The 25,210-nt window shown below is 47.2% G+C and overlaps 1 protein-coding gene across 2 annotated transcripts in view; it reads left to right on the plus strand.

The window, feature by feature from the left end:
* INTS10 (integrator complex subunit 10) overlaps window positions 1-21,913 on the plus strand; it is a 309,261-nt gene extending 287,348 nt beyond the window's left edge. Inside the window, exons 17-18 of one of the 2 annotated variants that reach the window (XM_069205745.1) lie at window positions 4,694-4,771; window positions 21,552-21,913. In XM_069205745.1, the coding sequence (XP_069061846.1) occupies window positions 4,694-4,771; window positions 21,552-21,708 (235 nt within the window). In that variant the 3' untranslated portion in view covers window positions 21,709-21,913. The remainder of the gene's footprint in view (window positions 1-4,693; window positions 4,772-21,551) is intronic. The other variant, XM_069205746.1, reaches the window with a different exon arrangement.
* Window positions 21,914-25,210: the final 3,297 nt, after the last annotated feature.

Here is a 25,210-nt window from a genome sequence, read left to right on the forward strand (position 1 = left end):
TTTAAGGCAGTGAGAAGTGGTGCAATTAGGGTGGCATAATCAAATATCCACTGTCTCACATAATTGCAGAGTCCTAAAAACTTCTGCATCTGTTTAGTGGTTGTGGGCTTAGGCATATTCCTAATACTCTGTACTCTGTCTGGTGTCATCCTCCTCCCTGTCCTTTCTTTATGTCACTTACTGGTTGTCCGCCTGGTGTCTGCACCTGAACTGGCATGGTGACGGACATTGGTGGTGCAGTCACGAGTGCTCCTTCTGTACTTGGCTTCTTAAGCTTCTGTTGCACCAACTTCGCTGCGGCCCTTTCTGCTTGCTCTGTTCTCTCCTTGTCTTTTTCTTGTTTTCGCTTAAAATAATGTATTATGTGGGCCTGTATTTCAGGCCACGGCTTAGCTTCTATTCCCACCACTCCATCTAAATTTGCTTGAATATCAGTGGGAAGGCCTCGCTTTAATACATTATAAAACAAAATTGCATTTCCTCCCGTATTTTCCCAGTTGCATCCTACTTCCTGAATCCATCGCTCTTTCATTCTGCTGATAAAATCTGCAATATCCTCAGTCGGTTTTATACTTTCTGCCATAAGGGCTCCAATGTCTGGCCTGTCTGGGTACGTCCGTCGGAGTGCATCCCAAACATATTGGCGGACATTGTTAAAAGATGACCCATCAAACTGTGTATTTATCAATGTTACCTGAGGGAACCCTGCTCTTACAAATATGGTATTTACTTCATCTCCCACTAATGAGCTGAGCAGGCTTTTGACATCTCCTAAGGCAAGGTTGACCCCGGCAGTATGTTTTTCAAAACTTCCTATCCATTTCCCTGCACCTTCAGACAACGGAGGCAATACTCTCTTTAAATTTTCTTTGTCCATTTGTGGCCATGGTACATATGTAGGCACTTGCCCTCCCTTAAAGATAAGGGGCAACTGAGTTATTGGTTGAGGGCTCCCTGATCTGCGGCTTAATCTTGGATCTGGTCTAGTACTACATATCACTTGAGTGGGTTTGCCCTCAGCATACTTTTCCCAGACTGCAAGGCATTCTTGCATGTAAGGGTAATTCCCACTTGGGTCACCCTGTCCATGTCGTATGCAATCTTCTGCAGTTGCTAAATAAAAGGGTTGAAAAGACCCTTGTTGGGGCCACGGCTTCCTTCCTTCTCTTTTAGTCCACTTTGCCAAATCATTTGAGAATGGGTAACTATAATGACTACCCTCCTCTTGCTCTATTATCTCTATAGGTGTCAGTTCTGCCCTCTTTTTGACTGTTGACGGTCTTGTGGTGACTGAGACACCTCTGGCTGTCATTACTAATTCTCGTTGAGGGCGCGGGTGAAAATTGTATAACCTTCTATTAACTCATTGCTCATGTGCACCCCTATTAAATCCATTGTCCCATTCCTCATCCTCTTCTGCCCCACCTATGCCTTGTGAGCCTTCTGGGGGCTCCTCATATGATGCCGTGTGTACACCTCCTCCCCGCTCCTCTTCTTCCTCCATCCAGTCCTCTGCTGCCTCTCTTAGTGTCTCTGCAGATGTGTCACCAAGCCTGAGAATAACATGCCCTGTAGTCCATTGTCCCTGAAGGGGTTGCTCTGCCTGTCTCACTGTGTGTTGCAATTCACTTACTAACCTGTCTCTCTCGCTCACATATGGGTCAGCTCGAGGGGCCGAAGGAATAGGAGCGGGGGTTGCCTCAGATCCCTGGCCTCTAACCTCTCCTCCTTAGGCTCAACCCGAACGGGATCTTGGTACACTGCAGCTGGCAGGATAGGGTACAACCCATAAAGTGGGGGTTCCCCTAGCGAATTCCCTGGGGACTCTGTTTGAGTTTGTGCCACTTCTTGTATGGGTGTCACTACCTCTTCAGGTGTGGTAGACTTGTCTCTTTCTTTCTCATGACAGAATACTCGCCACAGTGATAGAATAGCTTCCCTCTTCTGCCTTTTCTTTTTCTTGTATGTTGAACGAATGTAAGTCAATGTGTGTTCAACTATATTGTGGTCAAATGTCCCATCTTTTGGCCATGGTTGAGCGTGGCCCTCAGTGCCTTTATGCCACTGTTTGCAATATTTTTGTATTCTTCCCTTGTCTGAAGGGAAAGTTTTCATCAAATGGTCCAAAGGGGTATCCATGATCCCCATAGGACGAATGTTTTCCTATGCGTACCTCTAGCAGCGTAACTGATGCGCTCTTTTTTCCCTGTCTGTTATCTTGTGAGTATTTTAATTATGCCACTGTCACTAACTCACAACAGTATTGTGTGAAGTCAGTCCTACTCAGTATTACCAGACTTCACATATATTGTTGTAAGACAGTACTATCTATTACACCAGCTAGTCTTCTGGTCTGACCAGGGAATCACAGTGTAGTAATAACATACCATCAAAACATTGCTTTAACCCCCTAGCTAGTCTTCCGGTCTAACCGGGAAATAACATTTTATTTTTTAGCACACAGCATAATATTGCATTAAAACATTTAAACCCCACATAAATCATGCATGCATTTTGTCATATTAGAGTTGCCAAAAAGAATCATGCAATTAAAAATAATAAGGTACAAGCCCGACCTCTCTTTACCCCTTTAGGACTGCAACATCTGGAATCCCCGACTGCCTGGTTGAATAGGCAGGTGTAATCTTACCTGTTTATGTTGCGCGCAGTGTTCTATTCAAGCAGTACAGACAGATTTTCCTTCAGCTGCGTCCGGAGAAGAGGAGGGCTCCTGGCTCGGCTGCGCCAAATGTTGTTGGCAGGTCACGAATAAAGAAAGACAGTATTCAGTTTGGCAAGTAATATGAGCCTTTATGAATCACGGCCGGGAGGACAGCACAGCTCTAAGTCTGAAACTGTTCTCAAAATCATCAACTCAAGCAGCCCTTTTTATATACTTTTGCTACCTTGAATGCATCTTATCACTTGTCATGCATTTTGATTTAAGCGCTCACGTGGTACATTGTGTCACTGCTTTCGTCAGCATAAAGCCGCATTTCTCATGAGAAAGCGTCTAATTACACATTTGCAGAAAAACGAAGGTTACATATCTGTCATGTGCACATTTATTGATAAACAGCAATACCTTTATCTCACGTTCTAAAGGCTGTGTGTAGCTCCTCCTTTCCTAACTCCAGGCTTGGAGCCCTCCCCGACTGTCTGACCTCCCTCACACAGCTGCTGACCTTCTAGCATCAAAGCTTTTACATTCCTGTCCAGAAACTCCCTTTCCTCATTAACGTGGATTTGAAATGCGTGCCTTTCCTGTAACTATATTATTGCAAGCTTCTAGGCCTTTCTACGTGTAGCTGCTTTGTGGATAACTATGCCTTTGTCTCTCTTCTCTGTCTCCTGCACTGGCCTTTTACTTGGATGCCATGAGCACTCGGGCCTGTATTCCTCTCTGAGCATATATGATTCTGCACATTTTCCTCCCAACTCTTGCTTTAGCAAAAATGGGCCCTCTCTTTCTATATTTTCAATAACAGTTGGTTCAAGCAGTCATCCACTTGTTTCCCAAATAACTGCTGGTCATTGAAATGGGTGTTTGTTATGTGTTCCTGCACCTCTGGTTTGAACCGAGAAGTTCTTAAGCAGGTGTGCCATCGTAGTGAAATCCCCATTGTTTGCTGGCGGCTTGATGTACCTGCAGCATCCAAGGCGGATTTTAAACACGTATTTGCAATATTCTTCTCACTATCCATCGGATGTGCTGCTCTCTTTTTATATTGCACACCAACAAGGACTTCTTAGGGCTCTGCTTAAGTCACATGGAGTGGCATGCGGAGCTGTGGCATGCGGAGCTGTGGCATTGTGGCGTCCTCGACGACATAGCGAGCTACGAAGAAAAGTTTCTGTGAAATGCTGGCGCTTTGGGATATTCAAAAGGTGAGGAATCCACAGGTAGATGTGTCCATCGTAAAGATACAATTTGTACTTTTTAAAGAAATGGCAGAATAGTTACCAGTTGATTAATAAAATATTGTGATGAATTACTATTAAGGTGCATCATAAATCATATTGTTCATATGTTGTTGCTTTTACCGTTGACTAAAGTTGAGTGCCCCTGAACATTTGTAGGTTCTCTTTAAACCCCAAAACGATCCACCATCCAGGTGGAGGTTTTATTTTGTTCACAACAGTTGTATAGGGAGTTTTCTAAGCTCTGATTCTGAGGCAGGAGATGATGCTACTAATACACTATGGACCTGGACCATGCCCGAGCCCCCGCCTTAACTTACTTGTATTGTAAATTTAGAATGGAAGGAAAGTCACATAGAAGCCTTTCATTTACTCCACTTGTATGCCCTGAGCTGTGCTTTCCAGTAAGGATAAAACTGCTGTTGAATGAGGCGCGTCTCCTGCACCACAGTGTCATCCAGCGCCCTGAAGTAGCGCATTGTAATACTGTAGCGCTACACAGAGCTTCCTAAAAAATGATGACTGTAGAACTAAACATGTAAGAAAAGGGAAAAAACAGTTCTCCGTCTGTGCACCCTGGATCGTGGAGGAGATTCATATATCCATCAGGACCACCACTTCCGTCCCTTAACTATCCCCTCGCTAGGGCCCCCCCTGTAACAGTGCTTCCCCGTTGTCTCCTCCTTGCTTTCTCACCTTGTTCCTGAGTGTTGTTTTGCTGTAGCTGGTGAGTCGCGTGGGTGTTTGAATGCTGCCCTTTGCTGTTTTTAAGGACCGCTAGCCCTGCCATGGGTTTACTGCAGCAGGACTTCATGCCTATGCTTCAGCCCAGCTTTCCGACTCCCGACAGGTACCAGCCAACCACACACGGCTGCTCATGGTGTGCTGTCCATCACCGCCCATGGTGTCCTTCCGTGACTTCATTCATGCTTTCGGTGTATTTTACGTTACTGCTTTTTGGTATCTCATCTGGTGTGTTATTGCTACATGCTTTATTTCCACAAGCTTCCAGTCTGTGTGCTCGATTCATATCAACTCTTCCGTACATTAAATAGTGAACTCTTGATTGTCATTGTTTCGAATTTGATCAAATATATGGTGTGTGATGAGGAGACCGGATCTCAGTCCTTGGAGCCATCCTTCAGATGTTTTAGCAGCTTATTCCTTTTGCAGAGGTATTAAAGCCGTGACTGTCGTTACAACTAGCCCTCCACTTGATTGTGGCAGATCTTTCCCTGAGTCCCTACCAGTGCCTGCCCCTCATTTGCTGATCACTTATTGCACAAACTCTGCTAAGTGACAGCCAAAGATGGACTCACAAGTTGTGTTGTGCTGAGCTCCTTTGAATGGCTGCTCTCAAGGACACTTCTCGCCACTTGCTTTGTCCTGACACCCACCTGCACCTCAGCAGAGCAGCCATTGTTGAGGGGCGCACACATCACAGTGAGCGACTTTCATTGCATCTAGAGAGCGTGTAGTTCGGACACGAATAGTTTCGTGCAAACTCAGTGATGTTTGGTCACAGTACCTGGGGTGTTGCCAGGGTGGTGCTTTTCAAATTATTTTAGTGTTGGTGGGTGGATTTGGAGGGTGTGTGTGTGCATGTGTGCTTGCACGTATATATGTAGGCGTATGTGTTTGTGTGTGCACGTGTTTGCATGTGTGTGTGTTTGTGTGTGCACTTGTTTGCGCTTGTGTGTGCGTATGTATGTGTGCACACCACAGAGGGTTGTTTGCCAGTATACCAAGGACAAAAATATTGCAGAGCCAAAATATCGAGGCCAAAACTATCGCGAAGGTATGTCTATTAGTGTCGGCTGCCAATGTGATTCAGCAGTACTTTCTATTGACAAATATTTTTTTAATTTGCCTATGACTTTTGACCCCATAGACAGATTTACATAAAATTGGGCAAATCCCTAGTTTAGACAGCTATGGTGTTGTATTACAATTTTTTGTGCAGATGCCAGGAGGGGGTGGGGAAAGTTGAAGTAGATGGGTCAAAAGGCAAGTGATTTCCCATTTTAAATCCCAGGCCGCTGAACGGATTCACACACAATTTGGCATGAAATTATAACGTTACTCAAAAAGCGTGCTTTCGTGTATTTTGGGTTAAATCCATTCCATAGCTTTTGAGATTCACATTTTTAAAAAGTTGTCTAGCAGCTCTAAAGTGTTAATTCTTTTGTTTATCTCTGTTGTTTTAACTGGAGTCTTAACTTGCAATTCATGTTTATCAAATTTTTTAAGAAATATGATTGGCAGGATAAGGACTCTGAATTTTTTTTTTAGCCATCTTGAAATTGAGTCAAGTTTAGCACTGTGGAAAACAAAAATTGCAGCCACTCTCTGACCCCAGTGGAGTGCTAAGGTGTATTCAGAGGTGTGGAAAATTCAGGTTCAACACCAGGAAAAAATAACAACATTTGCGCGTGACTGTAAAGCCACAAAAAATTAGAGACCTATTCAAATGGCCATTTTAGAGGCAGCACTGGGGACCCCTCCGATCCGCCCAGCAGGCAGTAGCCACCATTCCACGCATCCGAAAAACCGCCACCGGAGGAAGATCTTTATCCTACCTCGCAGCCAAGAGCTGGAACAACCTACCCACGCACCTCAGACAAAGCCCATCACTTACCATCTTCAAGAAGAACCTCAAGATGTGGCTCTTCGGATGAGGCCCAGACCCACCACCAGCTCCTTGAAACCCTCACAGGTGAGTTGTTGCGCTTTATAAAAACTGATCGATTGATTAGATGCTGGAGTCAGACGCCATTTTGCAGTTGGCTATTGTATCACATCTATCTCAAGAGTTCCATGGTGGTAAAAAAATACAAAAGTAAAGACGTTACCAAGTGTCTGACTACAAGCAAAGACCAAGCCTTTGTACCCAGCCCCTCCTGCACACGCCCGAAGGCTGTGCACTTTGGGGGTAGTCTATGAAAACCATGCCTCCATCACCCGCAGCAGGAGTAAAGTAGAGGGTAGGGCAGACCGGAAGGTCGTGAGCTGCGGGAGTTTGCCAAGAATGGATGGATAGATGTAGTGCTTGGCAGACAGCCATGCGCAGGGGGATTGGAAAATAAGCACTTCATTAAAACAGTGAAATTCACTAAAAAACACCGTTAAAATTGAGTGTTAGGTCTGGCTCAGGCGCAACAAATGACTAAAACTACTAAAATCCACCAGTGCTGCAGCAAGAATCCTTCTATGGATGCACATGCTGGTCATTGTTCCGCCATCTAGTGGTGGGGTCTGGAATCTTCTTACTAATCTTTTTTTTTTTTTTTTTTTGCCTAGTTGGTAGCCATTCAGTACTATGTCCATCCTCTGAAGTTAGTTGTGGGCCCGGGAAGCCCCTTTGCGTGGTCACCATCTTCAAAATTTTTCTGCGGCTGGGTCTGAAAGCAAACAGCGTAAGCTCTGAGGTCGCCGCAAGAAGTTTCATCTCTTACTGACGGATCGTCAAACAAAAAGAAAGAGAAGGAAGATAACAGAAGCTGAGAATGAATGTAGGAAGCTGGCTCTGTACACAGTGGACCACAACCAGGTACAACGTGCAGAGTCCAAGCAATCCCCAGAGGTATCACCGGCACAAATGACATCCCAAATGCTCTCTTTTTGGGTACATCACAGGGTAGTGCTAAGCATGTCCGGCACACACTTAATAAAGAAATCTAACACCAATTTATAAAGATAACACATACTTTTATGTAGACGATACCAAGATCACCGAAGTTTGGTGAGTACTTTTTGAGTTATTCATTCTTCCAAGTTTTCAAAAGTCAACACTTTTCAGATGTGGTAATATTATCCTGTGGAGGAAGAAGAAGCACTGCGTACAGGTGTAGTACAGTGACTTACGGGACCAATCTGCTGGACCCACGGGGTGCTCAACACTTCAGCTCCTCAGGCACGTGGATACACAATCAGTCCACTCGTCCTCGGGCTCTAGGATGTTGGTGGAGGGGTGTCTTCTGGCGTCGGGTCCAGCACTGGATACTCGTGGTTGCAGGGGAGCCCGCAGAAACACTCTGCAGGTGTTGACTGGGGGTCCCGTTTGACCCAGCCAACAAGTGGGCTCAGGTCTCGCGAGGTGGAGAGACGTGAAGACACCCTTGGTTCTCCTCTTCTGCGTCTGAGCATAGGGGTGCAGAGGTGTCCTAGGGCGTTGAGTTTTGCCTCCTAGTCACTCACGGTTGTAGGGGGATGGGCTGAAATAGTCTGCAGATGTTGCCATGAAGTCCGCAGTGGGTGAGCACAGAGTGAGCTTCTCTTCTGGAGGGCTGGGGACCACGCTGACTGCTTTCCCAGTTTCCTGGGCTGCAGCAGCAGGACAGGTCAGTTGCTCCTCGAGGGTCGGGTGCAGCAGGCAGGCCAGTGGTGTTGGCGTGAAGTGAGTCGTGTTCCTCGCTTCTCAGGTTCAGACGGCTTCTCTTCCGCTCCTCCTTTAGTGTCTAGCGAAGATCTGCAAATCTGGTATCAGAGGGTCCCCTAAATACTCAATTTAAGGGCACTAAGGGGAGTAAATGGTAGTAGCCAATGTGATATTTCCCCTGGAAGGTCACTACACCCTGTAGATGACCACTTTCTGTGGGGGGTGGGCATCACCCTGTCCAGAGGTCATAAATTCCACCACACCCAAGATGGCGAATTTGCTAAGTTGTGTCCACTTCAGGCTGACAACCCTAGGGGCGTTCCCAGTCTGGAAGTGTGACACGCCTCCTACATAGCTAATCTTCCCACCTGTCCAGGTGCCAGATGGGCCCTGGGGCAAGGGGGGTTGGCACCTTCCTCTGAGTTGAGCCAGATCTGCATACCAAGACGGTGGGCTTCTTTGAAGCTCTTGTCGTAGAATGCAGGTAATCCTGTGGAGAGGGGCAGGCTTTTATTCCTGACCCCTCGAAAGCAGAGGCTCTTACCTTGGAATGTCTGATGTGTCTGTTGGTGTCAGGCTGGCCAGAACCGGTCAGTGAGCCCACCAGCAGTTGGTAGGTTTTTCAAGGGGCACCTCTAAGTTGCCCTCTAGGTGCATGTATTAATAAATCCATCACTGGAATCAGTCATGTTTTATTAATACGAGATGTTTGATACCAAACATCTCTATGTTCGGAGAAGCCATCATGTATCTGGGTAACTCGTACAGACCAGTGTCCAGCACATGTACTTAAAATGGCTTCCCTGCACTCTTACTATGTCTAAGAACCAACAAAGACATAGTAGGGACATATTTGCTCAAGCATATACGCCCTCACTTCTAATCAAACTCACCCTGCCTTAGGGCTGAAGGCCTGCTGTAGGGGTGACTTACCATGTTGCATGCAGTGTGAGGAAACATGGCACACAAGCGGTGTGCCATGCCATGTTTTCAATTTTGGGAGCCCCTTGTCACGCAGCCATCAGTGGAAGTCTGCATAAGGTTGGTGCTGGGTCCGTCAGAGTGGCACAAGTTGTGCTGCAGCTCTGAGGGGTTCTCTTCAGTACCCCTGTCCTAAGTACCAGGGGTACCATTTACTAGGGACTTATTGAGGTGCTGAAGGGCCTGGTCACTTGGGAATCAAGTGACCAAGTGTCTTGTCTTAGGGAAGGAACCCTGGCAGTGAGGACCTGTTAGCAGGCCCAGAATCCAGCTCCCTACAATGAACAACACGTAATAGGTGACGGAAGTGCCCTGGAGAAGGGAGCAGGTTGCAGAAGTTGATGACCACGTAAACAGAGAATGCAGTGGGGCAGTGGAGGCGCCACCCGTGGAAATGGAAAATAATTCCTTTATGAGCTGTTGCAAGTGACACCAAAAATTGGCTCGGAAGGACAGCCACAAGTTACAACCTCTGCCTGCTGAAGGATTACAGCACTAAGACTTGCAAAGTGGGCTCGGAATTCAGGCTCAAGACCGTGGGAGCAAGGGCAAAGCAGCGGCATGATCATCACTCAAGTATGCTGATGCAAAAGAAAGGGAGCTTGTCGCTCAGGGACCTCAGACCATTGAAGAGGACAACGTCAAAGAGACAGAAGTGGGTGAAGATTGAAGACTCAGGCGTCAAAGTAGAGGAAGTTGGCAAAACCAAAGCGACAAAGAAGTAAGGAGGGAGAACCTTGAAAGCAGAGCCAGGTAACGTTGACAAAAACACTCTGGGCTAGAGCTGAAGATATTGGACTTTAAGGCACAAAGGACTACCTCCGTGACGAAGCACTTGACGTTCGAAGGAGAAGCAAGACAAAAGAAGACCACGTACCCCAAAAGGGAGGCACTCATGGCGATCATCCATCGGGCACATATTCAACATTGAAAGGCGATAGAGAAAAGGAAAGGGCCAAGGAGTTGGCAGGTGCGCCGGACTCAAAGAAAAGGTGATTGAAGACCATTGACGTCGAAGATCGAGCCCTCGAAATCAGAAGGAAAAAAAGGCACTTGAGGTAGAAATGGCAGTTATACTACAGAAGAACTTTGATGCTGCAATGAGAGAATACAGGATTTCATTGAAAGGTACAAGGGAGGGATAACATGGTGAGCTCGACCCACCAGCTAACCCAAAGCCACAAGAAGAGGAGCAAGAGCTGTTCCAGTATGAGGAGGAAGACACAGGATCAAGAGACCTTCCAGGATTCCTAAAGCAGCACCGATCAGTGGCAGGACCTCGAGGTGGGCTCTCTACCCCTCTAGCCCACCCCAGCGACATTGCTGTGCACCATACAACCAGGTATAGGGTATAGCTGGAATAAGAAAGTACACAGGCCTGCTTCCTCCTAGAGACACACCTACCATCCCAGAGCAAGGACTAGAACCTCCCAAGCTGCTGAGCATCCTGGATCAAGGAAGGGAAGCTTTCAGGGTGCCAGCATCATGCAAGACATTAACGCCCAGAATTGACAAAAAATATAACATTCCTCGTAAAACTTTATGTACATCGAGGGAAATGCAGTGGCAGACTCCATCATTTCACCCATGGCAAAGAAGAGGGCCAATGTGCCAATATCCACAGGTCCGCATCCTGAGAAGGAGAGCAAGGGGTAGAGATGGTAGGCCGCGAGAGAGAGGCTGCGACATAGCGAAGGGTCACAAACGTAAATGCAGTCCTCATCCGATTCGCACGCAGCCACTGGGAAGAGGTCAGAGACCCTTTAAAACACCACCCACCACAACTCCAGCAATGAAGAACTGCACTCGTGGAAGATTTAAAAATAATAGCAAACACTTGCTTAAAATCTGCCTTGGATGCAGCAGACACGGCCAGAAGGCGAATGGTCACAGGAACATCCATGAGCAGGCCCATCTGGCTTTGGGGGTTCGGATTTCGAAATGAGGTTCAGGCAAGCATCATACATACACCAGTCACAGGAGAAACATGTTTGCAATGGCTGTAGACACTCTGCAACAGGTTCAAAAGGACAGTGACACAACAAAGGCCATGGGGGTGTTACAGTTACAGGGTCAACCCAGAAAGGGAACTAACCCAGCAAGGAGTCGCGTTGACCAAGGAGGCTTCCAAAGCACAACATCTCCGCCATCTTATCAGCGGACAGCTCCGCAGCAAAAGTCGCACAAACTGTGGCGGTTCCCACCGACATAATGTCAGCTATTTTGGGGCAGCACTAGGGAAAGGGGCAACCGTGCAGAGGAGCTAGCTCCTCCAAAAGTGATTCCACCTACCATACTCCCCACCGCATAACACCCGTGGGAGGAGGCAGAATAGAAGCCTTCCTGCACCAATGACGGTCGCCATCATCCAACACGGTTACTGCATGGAACTCGTAAGTAGACCACTGGAGACCAGACTGAAAGCAAGGTCACACACGGAGGAAGAGAAGTGCTAGAAAAGAAAGCAACTGAGTTTTCACATAGTAGAGCTCAGTTACAGAAACCGCTCAACATACTTCCTTGTCCCAAAACTGGACAAGTCCCTAAGACAGATCCCTGCCCCCCTGCCATTCTTCAATTGGTCCCTGATTTGGTGGCATCCGCGTTAGTCCCCATTTTTCAGGAGGTTCTTACTACCAGCATATACCCGAATGCATGGAAAGAGACCATCATTATCCCCCTAAAAAAAAAGGAAACCGGAAAGAGTCATGACCTAACCAATTTACGCCCCATAGCTCTGTTTCCTTTTCTGGCCAAAATGTTTGAAAAATATATTAATAAAGAACTGGTCAATTTCTTGCTAGAATCAGGGGGCTTAGATGTCTCTCAACATGGATTCTGGAAATTCCACAGCACCGAATCTGCCCTCATTTCTTCATCTGATACCATTTGTAGATTGGTAGATGAGGGCCGGGGTGTCTTTCTGGTATTGCTGGATTTATCAGCAGCATTTGATACCATCGCACCCCAGGTTTTGTCAGAACGACTATATCATATTGGTGTTAGGGATCAAGCCTTTAAGCTTCTTGAATCCTTCCTATCCAATAGGTGGTCTACAGGAAGCAGTGGAGATTTCAGATCCCCTGCTTATCTTTTGCCATGTGGGGTCCCTCAGGGCTCGTCTCTCAGCCCTACTCTATTCAATGTTTATTTTGCCCCACTGGCTGAACTAATAGGCTCTTTTGGCTTCATCCCTACCTCCTACGCAGATGACACACAACTTATCATTCCCATCCATAAAAACGTGGAGGAAGTTGAGGATAGTTTTAACGCCTGTATGTTAGCTGTAAATAGTTGGATGAAGGCCAACTGGCTAAAACTGAACTGTGAAAAAACTGAGATTCTCTGCTTTGGTATTAGCAGGGAACAGTGGTCTCCGAGCTGGTGGCCTAAAGAGTGTGGCACTCCTCCCATCCCGGGTTCCACCTCAAGGAATTTAGGACTACTTTTTGATGACCATTTATCTTTCAAACCCCAGGTCAACCAGACCGTTAAAACCTGTATGTGGATCTTGAAGAAACTGAAGAAAATGTTTCCCTATATTCAAAAACAATGGAGAATCACAGCTACCCTGGCCCTTGTCCTGTCCATATTGGATTATGGTAACGCCCTTTTGCTCAATCTGGACAAAGGATCCCTTAATAAACTGCAGCTGATGCAGAACACAGCTGCCAGAATGCCATTGAACCTTCCACGAGTGGCTTCTGCTAAGGAGAGCCTTTAACGTTTACACTGGCTCCCGGTAGCACAACGGATCATTTTTAAAACTCTCTGTATCACCCATAAAGCCACCCATGGGATCGGACCTAAGTATCTGACGTCCAAATTACAGTGGTACAGACCCGAAAGACTGCTGCGTTCCGCCAGCACCCATCCAATCCAAGTCCCCCGCACCAAGAAGGTGACGTGGGGTGATAAGGCCTTCACCATCGCGGCTGCAAAGAATTGGAATTTACTCCCTCTGGAACTTAGGAGAGAGCTCAACTATCTCACTTTCAGAAAACAGGTCAAGACTTGGCTTTTTCCACGATAAGTCTTGACCCTGATTCCTCTTTCCTGCAGAGCTTGCACAGTCTCACCTTAGTCAGCGCTTCCATGCCTTCGGGCCGGAACGCGCTTTACACTATACATACATACATACATACATACATACATACAATCCTGGAACTCTGCTTTTTAAACAAGTTCATAAAAACACAGAAATTTAAAATGACCACACTGCAGGAGGTCATCCTGCGACTGCAAGAAAAGGACTCCATGACAACCGAGCTCAGATAAGTCATTGTTCTGGCTCAAAAAGAAACCCCTGAAATCCACCACTTATGATTGCAAAAGCGACCATACAGGCTGATTGACCCCTCTCCGCCAAAAAGGAGGCAGCCACACCAATGACACGTATGGGTGTGCGCTGGGTGCACAGCGGAACTTATCCTTTCTAGTACGTTGTTCCCGGTGAAAGGCAAAGAGCCCCCTGCAGACGAGTGACGTGAGTGGCCGGACCCACAGGGCGTGTCTGGGGTTGGTTGGGGAGTCCTTTAGAGTGTGCACAGTCAGTGCACCTCCCAACAGCTTTCTTGCCTCTGCTCCGCGTCTGTAATTTGGCACGGGTGCAAAGAAATCCCTCATTGCCATGGGGCACCCCCCACTTCAGATGGCATTCGAGGGCATTTATGGCCCGTATAATTTATATTACGGAATGGACCATGCAGGGGCCCTTCTGTGATATCAGAGTGCCTTAGTGGCGACAAAAGGCCCCATTGCACTGCTGGCCCGCTTTCGGTAAGGTGGTCCTTACTGTCTGTCCAGGGACATGAAACGAGGGGCGATACTGTCCAAGGACAGATCCAGCCCTGCATTGCTGAGCAGAGACCTGAGTACAATTATGGGAGTGTCCACAGTACATGATGGGTAGTGCTCTGATAACATTGTGTGCAAGATTCCCATTTTAAGACAAAAATTGTTATCTTTAAAAATACTGACGAGACAAGGCCGAAACATGTTAATCTGTTGTACATTTGAGTTAAAGTTGTGAGACGCTTAGGTTGATTTATAGCCTTTCAAGTTGGTTTAGTTTGTTGGAAGTGTTGTTAATAGTCTCTTAAATTCAAATGGCTTCAGTGTCGAGAAAAGAGGAAAAGGACATGTGAGCAGATAACAGGCCACGTTACTGCCAGTGGTGGCTTTAGTGGTAGCGAGACTGGTCTGTGGTTTGTACCGTCCCATCAAAGCTTTAGCGCTCCAGTGTTGGAACTCTGTTGGTTACTTATTTACCGGTGCAAATCCAGTCTGTTTACCTCGTCTTCGTTGGGTCTGTGCGCCTCCCAGTTTTGAGTTATTCAGATCAGTGCACTCACAGTGTATCTCTGTGTTTGATACAAAGTGACGGCCTCATGGACCCTGGGAGGTTGTCGCCAAGTGAAACTGTACCACAGCCCTTGAGTGAGATATTCCTACATTCTTAAACCTAAAGAACAAGTCAAAAGCTCGGACTCCCCATGACTTCAGATTGCAGGCCCTGTTGTCAGGTCTGGAATGGGGTCTCTGTTCATGAGCACATGTGGTTTGAAATGTTTATAAAGAGAACGCGTGCTTTCACCCTCTGGGCACTGAGTCCGTCAGTAGATTATTGAGAGAGTAGAGGGGTCTCAAGCTCTGTCCTTTAGGCTGAAGGAGACGAGGTGGTCTCGTGGTCACAGGTTAGGACATCTCATGAGGTGCTGAACAGGATCATCTTCCATCATGAGATTTGTGTTCATGGAAGACCTTGAGACAAGATGTTGAGAGGAGCAGAGTCAACGCGTGGGAGTTTATCTATCAACGATAGAAAGCAGAAAAGAGGGAGTATTGGGACGCCATGTATAAAACCTTGAGTCATGCTCTGGCCCATATGGAAAGCAATCACCCCTTAGCTCTCAAAGTGTGGAGCTCAAGTGGTCAATCTGACCACGTGCTTGTGAAGGATATGAAGGAATACAGTAAGAGTTTTATGCTTGATGTCGGCCACAAGTGCAGAAATAGTATCTGTCCTGCTTCCGGGGGTAAACGGGTGAGGCGAGGTTTGGGCCTCCACATATAGAAGGTGCAGGCAGCGGTGAGCGCCAAGCCTTGGGCTCTCATCTTTAGTCTGGAGTCCCACTTGTCTCCCAAGCTTCTTCGTTGCTGGGAAAGGTCTGGAATTGTGAGCCCAGAGCTGATGTGACAAGGGGGTGTGTTACCACCTGTGGCCAGGACTTCTGTCTTGTTGCCTGGGAATCGTCTGCATGTGCGTAGACAAGGATACAGAATTGTAACACACCTATAGACGTTTCATAAAAAGTAGGCAAATATGAATCTGGGAAGCCTGTGACAGTGAGTGGGTTCTCTTAGGAACAGAGGAGTTTGACAAGATAGAAGCTCCACGCTGTGTGATCCTATCCAGGTAGAATTTGTCATGATCGTAGCATGTGTTTTTAGTAGGAGTGATAGAAAGGGCCAGATTAGAAATGTGTCATAATTAATTCTCAATTTAACAATCTTCCTGTTTCACTGGCCAGGGATGTGTTTAGCGTAATATTTCTTGTGGGTGGTGTAGATGCCATTTATATGCTGGCAGCTGAGGTTTGCCATCTGGTTTGAGGTCAGGATTGCTTTGGTCCCTCTTTGCACCCTGCTTGTCTGGAACTGCAAACCTGGTGTGAACCAGGGGGAGAGGCCGCCTTGGGTTAACAGATGAGGTAGCTTCAGGATCAGCTTCATCAGTTGCAGATGGTACCCAATAGCAGTAGGACCAGTATCGGGCTCTGGGGCTGGAGATCTTCCATGGAGCGGGCACAGCCGCCTCTAGCTTCAGTGCACTTGTGTATGCCAGTGTGTATGACCAGCGCTGGGCCTGGGGCTGGAGATCTTCCATGGAGCGGGCACAGCCGCCTCTAGTGTCAGTGCACTCGTGTATGCCAGTGTCTATGACCAGCTCTGGCCCTGGGGCTGGAGATTTTCCATGGAGAGGGCACAGCTGCCTCTAGCTTCAATGCACTCGGTGTATGCCAGTGTGTATGACCACCATCTGGCCCTGGGGCTGGAGATCTTCCATGGAGAGGGCACAGCCGCCTCTAGCGTCAGTGCACTCGTGTATGCCAGTGTCTATGACCAGCTCTGGGCCTGGGGCTGGAGATCTTCCATGGAGAGAGCACAGCCGCCTCTAGAGTCAGTGCACTCGGTGTATGCCAGTGTGTATGACCAGCTCTGGCCCTGGGGCTGGAGATTTTCCATGGAGCGGGCACAGCCGCCTCTAGCTTCAGTGCATTTGGTGTATGCCAGTGTGTATGACCAGCTCTGGCCCTGGGGCTGGAGATTTTCCATGGAGAGGGCACAGCCGCCTTTAGCGTCAGTGCACTCGGTGTATGCCAGTGTGTATGACCAGCTCTGGCCCTGGGGCTGGAGATTTTCCATGGAGAGGGCACAGCTGCCTCTAGCTTCAATGCACTCGGTGTATGCCAGTGTGTATGACCACCATCTGGCCCTGGGGCTGGAGATCTTCCATGGAGAGGGCACAGCCGCCTCTAGCGTCAGTGCACTCGTGTATGCCAGTGTGTATGACCAGCTCTGGGCCTGGGGCTGGAGATCTTCCATGGAGAGAGCACAGCCGCCTCTAGAGTCAGTGCACTCGGTGTATGCCAGTGTGTATGACCAGCTCTGGGCCTGGGGCTGGAGATCTTCCATGGAGAGAGCACAGCCGCCTCTAGAGTCAGTGCACTCGTGTATGCCAGTGTGTATGACCAGCTCTGGGCCTGGGGCTGGAGATCTTCCATGGAGAGAGCACAGCCGCCTCTAGAGTCAGTGCACTCGGTGTATGCCAGTGTGTATGACCAGCTCTGGCCCTGGGGCTGGAGATCTTCCATGGAGCGGGCACAGCCGCCTCTAGCTTCAGTGCACTCGGTGTATGCCAGTGTGTATGACCAGCTCTGGGCCTGTTACGCTGCCGTCCCAAAGACTTCTCAAGCAAAACCTTTGCTGTACAGGATGGTATCATTTTTATATAGTGCACTTCTGTGCTCCTTTATGGTACTGTCACCTCTGTGAGTACTGAACCCTGAGAAAACTATAGCTCTACGGTACTGCCACCTCTGCGAGTACTGAACTCTGAGGCTTGGATAGACCTACAGTACAGTTACCTCTGCGAATACTGAACTCTGAGGAGACTATAGACCTACGGTACTGCTACCTCTGCAAGTACTGAACTCTGAGGCTTGGATAGACCTACAGTACTGTTACCTCTGCGAATACTGAACTCTGAGGAGACTATAGACCTCCGGTACTGCTACCTCTGCCAGTACTGAACTCTGAGGTGAGGATAGACCTCCGGCACTGCTACCTCTATGAGTACTGAGCTCTGACGCGAGGATAGACTCACAGTACTGCTACCTCCGGCGAGTATTGAACTCTGAGGAGACTATAGACCTCCGGTACTGTCATCTCTGTGAGTAATGAACCCTGACGCAAGGATAGACCTACATTACTGCTACCTCTGCGAGTGCTGACCTCTGAGAGTACTGAACTCGGAGGAGACTCTAGACCTCCTGTAGTGATACCTCTGCGAGTACTGAACTCTGAGGTGAGGCTAGACCTCTGGTACTGCTACCTCTTAGAGTACTGAACTCTGAGGAAACTATAGACCTCCAGTACTGATACCTCTGTGAGTACTGAACCCTGAGGAGACTATAGCTCTACGGTACTGCTACCTCTGCGAGTACTGAACTCTGAGGAGACTATAGACCTCCGGTATTGCTACCTCTGCGAATACTGAGCTCTGAGGAGACTATAGACCTATGGTACTGCTACTTCTGAGAGTACTGAACTCTGAGGAGACTATAGACCCCCGATAATGCTACCTCTATAAGTACTGAACTCTGGGGAGACTATAGACCTATGGTACTGCTACCTTTGTGAGTACTGAACTCTGAGGAGACTATAGACCTCCGGTACTGCTAACTCTGCGAGTACTGAACTCCGAGGTGAGGATAAACCTCCAGTACTGCTACCTCTACGAGTACTGAACTCTGAGGCTTGGATAGACCTACAGTACTGTTACCTCTGTGAATACTGAACTCTGAGGAGACTATAGACCTCCAGTACTGCTACCTCTGCCAGTACTGAACTCCGAGGAGACTATAGACCTCCGGTACTGCTACCTCTGCAAGTCCTGAACCCTGAGGAGACTATAGACCTACGGTACTGCTACCTCTGCAAGTACTGAACTCTGAGAAGACTATAGACCTCTGGTACTGCTACCTGAGAGTACTGCTACCTCTGCGAATACTGAGCTCTGAGGAGACTACAGACCTACGGTACTGCTACCTCTTAGAGTACTGAACTCCGAGGAGACTATAGACCTCTGGTACTGCTACCTCTGCGAGCATTTAGCGCTGAGGCAAGGATAGATCTCCGGTAATGCTACCTCTATGAGTACTGAACTCTGAGGAGACTATAGACCTACGGTACTGCTACCTCTGTCAGCACTGAGCTCTGAGGTGAGGATAGACCTCCAGTACTGTTACCTCTGCGAGTACTAAACCCTGAGGAGACTATAGACCTACAGTACTGCTACCTCTGCAAGTACTGAACTCTGAGGAGACTATAGACCTCCGGTACTGCTACCTCTGAGAGTACTGAACTCTGAGGTGAGGATAGACATCCGGTACTGCTACTTGAGAGTACTGAACTCCGAGGAGACTATAGACCTCTGGTACTGCTACCTCTGCGAGTATTGAGCGCTGAGGCAAGGATAGATCTCCGGTAATGCTACCTTTTATGAGTACTGAACTCTGAGGAGACTATAGACCTACGGTACTGCTACCTGAGAGCACTGAACTCTGAGAAGACTATAGACCTCCTGTACTGCTATCTCTGCGAGTACTGAACTCTGAGGTGACGATGGACCTACGGTACTGCTACCTCTGCGAGTACTGACCTCTGAGAAGAGTATAGACCTCTGGTACTGCTATCTATGCGAAGGATAGACCTAAAGTACTGCTACCTCTGCAAGTATTGAGCTCTGAGGCAAGGGTAGACCTACCCCAGGGTACTGCTACCTCTGTGAGTATTGAGCTCTGAGGAGGGGATAGATGTACGGTACTGCCTGCTCTGTAAGTACCAAAGTCTAAGACGAGGATGGACCTATAGTACTGCCCGCTGCACTGGTACTGATCTCTGAGGTGATGATAGACCTACGCGCGGTCACCTCTGGTTACACCAAGGGTAGCGGGTCATGACTGCACCGCACACATGCCCAGCTCTTGTAGTTCCCTTTTTCAACTGGGATAATTGGAGATCCTAAAAACTGTAAATAGCTGGATTTTCCTTGTGAGGCACAAAAAAATAACCTGCTCTTGCTTAGATGCAAAAAACTGTGATGCCTTATTTGTGCGTCTGCCTTACTATCATGTCTCTAATATCCTCAAAGGAATACAGTCACCACTGTTTGGAAGGTCTGTAATCGAGGAGTCTGTCGCAGATCTGCATCGTGTGAGTGTTGTTGGGCAAGAGCTTGTCCCATGGAGATACAATGGGATGAGCGGCCTTACCGAGCCCTCAATATATCTGATTCTAAACATCAAAACACAGGCCCTTTGCTGTGTCGGTTCATAACCGATGTCATTTGGCGCCTGCTTTAGATGTGACTACTAAGGGATAAAGGGCAATATGTATCAACGCAAACGGCATGAATCACTAAATTCGACCATTTGCGAATGCAACATTGCCTTTCCAAGTGTATGAAAGGCATTGCCAGTCCCGTTTTAGGGAATTGCAATTTTTGCGATTCACTAAAATTGCTACTCAAAATAGGAATTTCCTAATTGCGATTCCCTAAACACATGTATCAAGCATTTCCTAAATGCGAAATGGGCATTTAGGAAATGCTGTTACCATCGACTCCAAGTCAATGGTAACCGTGTGCAATAAAAAAATTAAAAAAAAGCAAGCATTAAAAATGCATTTTTTAAAGTGCTGTGTATGGGCATGGGTGCACTTTACATGTGCACAGTTTATTTTTATGGGCGCAGCTAAGGGGGCCTTAGGCCTCTAGGCACCTTTGGTTTTGCATTTCCTAGTAAATAGCTAGTAAGGAAATGCTAAATTTCCGATGCAGATGGTGACACTGTAGGAATTGCTATTAAGGAATTGTTATGTTGTTACATACCATTTTGCATTCCCTAAATAGCGATTTCTTAAAATTTGCTATTTAGCGAATGCAAAATGGAATTTTGATACATGTGGCCCAAAGTCACTAACATGGGAAGTAAAAAGGTTTTAAACTTTGTTCTTGTAGAAAACGTTGATGGAAAATCATTTGTTTTTATTTTGCTTCCAGTTTGCGACTATTCTCACTTGTAAATCCAAGTCAGTCAGTTTGATACTGTCCTACATATTGGTCCTAAACCTTTGCTGGGGTTAAACAAAGTGCAACAAACATCTGAAGGATGACACCTGGGTGACAAGGTGGCCAGGATGTAGCTTTTCAATATATCGAATTTTCATTAATACCCTTCAGTAGGCCACTGTCTTTGTCGCTGTGCAAAGCAGATGGACCTGTGTATTGCAGCGATGAGTAGGCACGGCCAGCCGATGTGAGGGCACACATTCTGGAGATCTCACAAGAAATAAACTGACTCCGGGCCTGATTTAGATATTGGCAGATGGCTTACAGTGTCACAACGGCGACGGATATCCATCCGCCGAAATAATGGAACTTAAAATTCAGCAGACGGGATATCTGTCACCGTTGTGACTGAGTTACTCGTCCGCCAATATCTAACTCAGGTCCGGAGTCATTTTCAGAGCCCTATACCCTTCAAATCAGGGTAGCAATAATTGGAATTCAATATTTGTGTATTTTAATTATTTTCCACAATTTTCCCTTTTGGTATTAGAACGGCGGTTGGATCATAAGTTAACACATGTCCAAACCCTCCATGTGATTTGTGATAAACACTGACAGGGTTACCTGGAAGCATCATCACATCATGGCTTTAGCAGTTTAACATATGTTAACATGTTTTCTTGGTGCAGCTCATCTTGCATCTTTCATGTCCACAGTAAAGTTTTCACTTTTCTTTATTGTTTACACATCATACATACATGAAGCTCTCCGCATACTGCGGAGCATGCATGAGCCCTCGGGTGTCTTTCCATAGATGTGTGGTCATTAAAGAACAAAGACGCCGTGTTGGTTAGTAGTGAGAGAAAGCCATGAGTTCTTGTATTTCGACTCATCATTTGTTACTCTTCACCGCAGGCATCACACAGTGACACGTGGAATCACCAAGGGGGTGAAGGAGGACTTCCGCCTGGCCATGGAGCGGCAGGTGTCGCGCTGCGGAGAGAACCTCATGACAGTGCTGCACCGCTTCTGCATGAACGAGAAGATCCTGCTGCTTCAGTCTTTGACCTGACCATAGCGGAGCATGCGTGGCGGTCTGCTGCACGCGTGGCGGTTGGCGATCCCAGATGTTCGCATGGCTGTGATGGGGCATGCGTAGTGCTGTGTTCTCCTAGATTATGTGTGAGACTGGCTGTATTTAAAAGTGTTATCTGTTATTACGTACTTGTGTCATCTTATGGATATTTTTTCATTAAAAATAAAATGGAATATTTTCAGTGTTGTGAATTTTTCTCATACTGTTTTTTTAGGTTTTTTTTAGTCTGTTTACACTCACTTTTCAGGATGTTTAATTTTTTTTTTTACAAATAAATGATTTTGTATCTCACATCATAGAAGGCAGTGATTATTTTGAAACAGTTTGCGGAATCTTGAAGGATTAAAGTGAGCTGAGTGGGGTTTCAGACTTTTGTTGTCGAGTCTGTTCAGATTTAATCAGTGCTAAGAACTGCGGAATTATTGGTAAGTAGGATTTACCTTAGAGTCACAGGAGTTGCACCATTTGTTGAAGCCAGAATCATGTAATTTATTTTCCCTGCTGAAATGAGAATCACTTGCAGGATACTTTGGAAAGCTCCTGAATACTGACAGATTAAATGAAACAAAGTGTTTGATGGCACGTGTGGCTATAGATACACGTTCTCTGCATACTCCTGCCATCTAGTGTTGTGTCCGGCATTCTGCAAGTTGTTTTTCTTTGAAGAACTCTTTTGAGTCACGAGGTAGAGTGACCCTTCCTCTCGGTGATGATGCGCATTGGCTCCATTGTTGGATTCTTTTCTCTCCACCGTCAGGTTCAGACTTGTGTGCCTTTACTCTGTGCTTCAACCCCCTTTCAGTTTGATTATATTGGTTCTTCTCTATCTTCAACTGTATTATTGTTTGTGCTTTTCTACTTCTGCGTTACACTCTGTGTGCAATTTGTGCCTCTCTCTTCGGACCTCAAAGAAGCCAAATGCGGGGCATGTAAATCATTCAGGTCGAAGAAGAGCCTCTGGGACCGAAGGGATTGTTGCTTGAAAGTATCTCACAGTGCCGTGGACGACACTTCTGACATTTCCAGCGAGGAACATGCACAAGAGCAACCGTTGAGGAAGAAGAGGCCTCCTCTCTTAACAAAAGCTCCGGCTCCGACACGAAGGTAGACTTAAAAATGCAGGAAGTTCCATCTGCTCAACATGTGATTACTGCAGCCCCGCCCGCCCCATCACCACCCAAGCCAACCACAAGAATGGTTGCCATCAAGAGTCCCACAGTCTGAGGTCACTGGACCGTCACTGCTTGCCAGCCATGGTCAGACCTGACTTCGGCACTGACTCCATCTTGATGCCGCCCATTTGTCTCTTCCCTTCACCTCAATGCCAATGAGGCCTTATACATTGAAGCCAAAACCCTCGGATAGCCAACAAAACGTCATCGATTTTCGCAGCACCTATTGGTAAAGCTGGAATTTCGACAGTGAAGAAATCCAAATTCAAGCAGGGACTGGTTGTATTCTTGCTACACCCTCCTCTCCTCCACCACTGAAGAGGAAATTGACTTTTGTGAAGGCACTGAATGTACCCCTTCCTCCTAGGAAGAAAACCATGGACAAGGCCACCAGCCCTGCCTTTCTTCCACGCCCTCCACACTTCCCTCTCAACCACCTCAGTCACCCCCTCATTCTCCGCTACCATAGTCTCCACCCCATGATGCCCTATAAATATCACCCTTGGGGTCACCACAATCGAGCACTGGTGGGTTGGGGGGGGGGGGGGTCACAAGGGGATCCCAAACCATAGGACATGTATTACATGGATCCCGATACAGGGAATTACCCAGATCTTTATCCAGCTTGCAACCTTATACCAGGAGGTCATTGCGAGAGCGGCAGCTTTCCACAATGTACAGCTTCACAGGGAACCACTGGAACAAGACTTCCTCTTTGACACCCTAGCTGCACACAGGAACTCACAGTATCTGCCCATGCTAAAGGGTGTGATGCAGCATGCTCAAGACATCCTTAAGGACCCTGTTAGGGCCTGGGTCGTCGTTCCTAGAGTGGATAAAAAATATAAAGCAGCACTATCTGACCCTATTTTCATTTGGGGCCAACTGCCACCACGCTCCATTGTCACCACTAATTCCCAAGCTACTGGGGATACACCGCCCACAGAGAAAGAAAGCAAGCGTGTAGACGCTGCAGGGAGAAGGGCTGCAGCTCCGGCTGCCAACCATGGACATATCACCATTTCCATGGCTCTCTTAGCATGCTACGATAGAGCTCACTGGGACAAAATGGAGGAGCTACTCCAGTACCTTACTGAAGAGCATAGAAAAAGGTGTCAACAAATTGTGACAGAGGGGCAACCGGTCACCAACACCTCTGTTCGCTGCACCCTTGATGCAGCAGATAATGCATCATTAGGAATCAGCACAAGCATTCTCCTTATGGGACACGCTTAGCTAAGGTGTTCTGGCTTCAAACAATAGGTCCAACAGGCTGTTCTTAACATGCCATTCGACAATGATAATTTCTTTGGTCCACCGGTAGACAGTACCTTAGAAACGATTAAAAAAAGACAGACACTACCAAAGTAATGGGAGCACTACAAATGCCTGTTCCCATGTGCACTTTTCCTTGCCCATAATACTGCGGTGCCTATACGTCCAGAGACATCCACTTCACAACAGAAGCAGCCACAGAGTTCACACGCCACAAGCTACTACTGTGGCACATTTAGAGACAACAATAACAAAGGTAGAGGTAAGAGTGCCTCCTTTCACGGAGCAGCACCCGCCACCAAACAGTGACTACCCTATCCTCCCCATCGACCACACACCGCAGAGGCTACAATATTTCCATCCAACTTAGGATTCCATCACCACAGACAAGCTGGTGTTAGCCATTGTCCAACATGGCTATTGTCTGGAGCTCATAACCACGCCACCCAACATTCCACCGCACACTCACAGGTTAACACAGGAACATCAAACACTACTCAAGCAGGAACTCCAGGCCCTTCTTCTCAAAAGGGCCATAGAACCCATTCCTCTTCAACATCAGGACCCAGGAGTTTACCCTCTGTACTTCCTAATCCCCAAAAAGGACGTGTCAGTAAGAACAGCCTTAGATCTTTGGCCATTAAACAAAGTCATCCTATCAGAGCACTTCCACATGGTCACCTTACAGGATGTCATCCCACTTCTTCAACAAGCAACTAAACCTAAAAGGATGCCTACTGCCACATACCATAAGATCCAGCTCATCACAAATACTTAAGATGTGTCATAGCCGGGAAGCATTGCCATTTCAAGGTTCTTCCATTCGGGGTAACCACCACACCTTGAATGTTCACCAAATGCATAGCAGTGGTCGCAGCTCACAGACGTGATGGGGTGCACACCTAGTGGGCCTAACAGTGAGGGCCTTTGGGATGTCGTACACCACAGTCTGCACATCAACTACCTAGAGCTTCAAGCTGTTCTCCTAACGTTGAAAGCTTTCCTTCCTCAGCTGACTCACAAGTTTGTCT

The sequence above is a fragment of the Pleurodeles waltl genome, chromosome 1_2, assembly GCF_031143425.1.
Source record: "Pleurodeles waltl isolate 20211129_DDA chromosome 1_2, aPleWal1.hap1.20221129, whole genome shotgun sequence".
Taxonomy (NCBI): domain Eukaryota; kingdom Metazoa; phylum Chordata; class Amphibia; order Caudata; family Salamandridae; genus Pleurodeles; species Pleurodeles waltl.